This window comes from Austrofundulus limnaeus, unplaced genomic scaffold, assembly GCF_001266775.1.
Source record: "Austrofundulus limnaeus strain Quisiro unplaced genomic scaffold, Austrofundulus_limnaeus-1.0 Scaffold2369, whole genome shotgun sequence".
Classification (NCBI taxonomy): Eukaryota; Metazoa; Chordata; class Actinopteri; order Cyprinodontiformes; family Rivulidae; genus Austrofundulus; species Austrofundulus limnaeus.
The window spans coordinates 6,558-10,475 of record NW_013954771.1 but is presented as its reverse complement, the minus strand read 5'-3'; the positions used below and the strand labels follow the sequence as shown (position 1 = coordinate 10,475).

Sequence of the window (3,918 nt, the reverse complement as noted above, 5' to 3'; positions counted from 1 at the left end):
CACTGGAGATAATGGACATGCTTCTGAGCTTCTGGGCTGGTTTGTTTTTCAGACTGTGGTATGCGTCCTGCGCTGGGTTATCACAGGATCGTAGGTGGAGTGACAGCTCGCCGGGGAGAGTGGCCCTGGATCGGCAGTCTCCAGTACCAGAGACTCCACGTCTGCGGCGCCACACTCATTCACAACAAGTGGTTACTGACTGCAGCTCACTGTGTCAATAGGTGTCAATATTTACCTGAAAAACATCAGTTTGATTACACTGTGTGACGCTTCTGTGACAGTTTTTATTCACGACCTGCCTCCACAGTGACCCTAGTCCCAGCAAGTGGGCTGTGAGCCTCGGGTCTGTGCTAAGAGCCGGGGTGGGGGCTGTGGTCATCCCCATACAGAGAGTGATCATCCACCCGGCTTTCAACGGCACCAACATGAACCACGATGTGGCCCTTCTGGAGCTGTCGGTCCCGGCCCCGATGTCCTACACCATCCAGCCAGTGTGTCTCCCCTCACCGGTGCATCGCTTCCCGAGGACCGCAGAGTGCTTCATCGCAGGGTGGGGGTCTATGAAAGAAGGAGGTGAGCGATGAAACTGCGTCCAGGTTTCCAAGAGAATCACTCAAATGACATGTTGTATCTGCTGAAGTAGAGGTGTCCTTGGTCAGTGCCAAACCAGAAGGCTGTTTTCACAGGTTCATTGACAAACCTGCTGCAGAAAGCTGCAGTGAGCGTTATTGACCAGGTAGCCTGTCAGCAGTCGTATGGAAGCGTGCTGACTCCCAACATGATGTGTGCTGGCTTTATGGAGGGAGGAAAGGACTCGTGTCTGGTAAGATACATTATTTTTCTGTCTMAAGCTGTGCTCCTGTCTGAGGAACACGACTATCGGTTCTCAGTAGTACTGTAAAGTTGGGTCATGTGTTAGATAAATCTTTAAACAAAAGTTTACATTTTCTTCAATTTCATTTGTTAAAGACCTAAAAAGGTTTAAATTGTGTGAACAGTCAGCTCTTTTGTGACTTTTTTCCAAACTCCTGCATCACTTTGTTTGGTCATTCACATTTTCTTTATTATTATAAGCATTTTTAACATTTACATTACATACTTGAATTATTTAAATTTATTTACAAACATTTTGCCATTTAAAGACATTGTGATCTCTACAATTCTTTTAGAAACATTTTTCGAAATCTCCTTCAGCATACCTGCTCTATTATTATAATATGCTCATTTTAAATCACTTCATTTTGGTCCTATCTATGTTTATCATGTAGCAACTGTTGCTCATTCTTTGCTTTTAACTATTGTTGTAATTGTACAATTTAACTAAGTTGAGTTTTTTGCTACTCATTAGATAATTTGAACATTTAGCCACAGTTTGGGTACATTTTGCTTACAGCTATGGTTTTGTTAGCTACAGTTTAGTTAATTTTAGTATTTATCAAATAGCAACCATTTTGCTTTTTATTTTATTTTATTTATTTTTTTGCTTTTGGCTGTTGCTTTGCTAATTGTAGTTTTTAGCTACACTTAAGCAAAGTTAACAGTTTTAGCTATTGTTCGCTAATTTCAACTTTAGCAATAATTTTATCAATTTAAATTTTGACTATGGTTTTATTAGTTGTAACATTTTGCTACATTTTTGGTATTTTATCTTTTTGCTACAGTTTAGCAAAATTTTCCGTTAAGCTATGATGTTGCTTATTTTAGCTTTTAGCTACATTTTAGTTAATTTTATCCTTTTTGTTCATCAAAAAGCAACTGTTTTGCTATTATTTGCTTTTGGCTGTTGTTTTGCTAATTGTAATTTTTTAACTACAGTTAGCTAAGTTAAGCTTTTAGCTATTGTTTGGCTCATTATAACTTTTAGTTGCTACTTGTTTGATCATTTTAGCATTTTGCTACAGTTTCATAAATCCTTTTGGTTTTCCTAATTGTAGTATTTTGCATTATTAGCTTTTAGATATAGTTTTGCTAAGTTGACCCTGTTAGCTTTTTGGTTTTACTCCTTTTTTTTTTAATTAAAATTTGTAGTCATTTTTAGCAGTCATTCAGTATTCACTGTGTTTTTGCAGAAAATGTTAATTTTTCCAGTTTTCCTCTCTTTTTTTCTGATCACCCAGGGAGATTCTGGCGGTCCTCTGACGTGTCGGCACCTCTCGGGTCAGTGGTTTGTTGCTGGGGTGACCAGCTGGGGTTATGGATGTGGACGAACCGGCTTTCCAGGGGTTTACATTCGTGTGACGTCAATTAGAAACTGGATTTCTACACACCTACCTTTTGAAAAATAAAAGTCTGGAAAACAAAAGGCTATTCTGCCCACAGAAAATAAAAAACTTGTGGATACGTAAAAAAAAATCTGTACTTGTACTGTACATGGACCAAAGTTATACAGAAAACACACAAACACTCAGTTAACTGTACTGACCTGTGTGGTCATGGGTGCTCCTGTAATGCTGTGCAATGATCTGATTTAAGGCCATCCTCCTTTAATAAGTACTGAGGAACTAATCATGAGCTGTTGGTGATGGACTTTCTACCAACACATGCATGAATGCAAGTATTTATTAGTTATTTATTTCTCTTATGGGTAAAAATATTGGTTATGGTATTCTCTTTTATTTTGATACTTGTGTTTTAAGTCACYCACCAATCAGCTGCAACATTTTACCAGTGATAATCTCATTTCAGTGCCATTTTTCTGCTGGGATTGCTTCCATCCTGACATTAATAAAGATAATAAAGATTGTTACAGAGCAGAAGTGTCCTTCAGGACAGTGCACCTCAGCATGCCATACAAAATGTCTCAGGTATGTTTTAAAGGATATAAAGGTCACAGAGAACTCCATTCTTTTAAATTCTGATCACACTGCAAAGAAAGTGTACATAACCAGATAGGCCACAGCAGCAAAGTGTTTTTTAACGTGAATAAACAAGGTTTTGTCTTATTAGTGGGTACATTTTGTCTTTTTAGAATCTGTTCTTTAAAAAAAGATGTAATAATTGGAACGAATTATGGCTTTTCTTTGGGGAAATGTGACGTCTCGTTCAGTTAGTTTGAGCTTGATGAATGCAGTTTTTGTCCCGTCTGACCAGATTTATTGATTTAATCATTAAAGTATGTTTTGTTTAGTTATGCGTATGACATTCACTGGTTTCTTCCGCTCAAACTTTGCAACACTCCAAAAGCACAGTCGCCATCCATCTGACACCTGCTCACGTAGAGTTGGGAAGAGGTGCTGCAGAGTGACGCAGACCCCTGCTGAAACAAGCCCACCTCTGTGGAGGGCAGCAGATTGAGTAACGCAGAGGAAACATATCAGACAAACGTTTTGTTCTCCAGCTGTACTTTGATATCGGCTGCTCGGAGGGCTGCAAATGTCAAGAGTCCCAGCTGTGAAAACATCAACATGCTCCTCGCTCCCTTCTGATGATTTTTAAGGAAATCCCCTCCTAAGAAATTAAAGTGGAACTTTGTCAACAGGTCTGTTTMGTGTTTTGTTAGATTTTACAGGATGTGAGTAAAGTTGTTTAAATGATTCAGACAACAGATAAGTACTTTAAAGTGCCTGTGACATTTATATCATTCAAAAACAAAAAGTCAAAACACCTTTTATTTCAGAAACTTGGCAGAATAAATGATTTTAATAATTTTGTCACATAACTGGCATATTTTCTTTTGAACTTGGTTCAGCCAAAGTGAAACAGGAAGTGACATCAAAGGGGAACTCTAATAAAAAAAACTGCCTTCATGTATTTTACTGAAATACTTGAATTCTGACAATTTCTCTGATGGTGTTTTAAAATAACCTGAAGAAACGAGATTTTTCTCTAGTCTGTGCTCTGTTATACTAATGCTGTTTACATGTTGACATTCCCCTCTGACATCACTTCCTGTCACTGCACACGTGAACATCTCAAAAA

The 3,918-nt window shown here is 38.2% G+C and overlaps 1 protein-coding gene across 1 annotated transcript; it reads left to right on the top strand.

The window, feature by feature from the left end:
• Nucleotides 1-52: 52 nt before the first annotated feature.
• Nucleotides 53-3,477, top strand: LOC106510878 (transmembrane serine protease 9; the record flags this gene model as incomplete). The annotated part of the gene is given in 4 exon segments (XM_013999610.1): nt 53-221; nt 308-573; nt 687-823; nt 2,118-3,477. Coding segments are annotated over 4 exon segments (740 nt in total), but the record flags the coding sequence as incomplete, so codon positions are not given.
• Between the last annotated feature and the right edge of the window lie 441 nt (nt 3,478-3,918).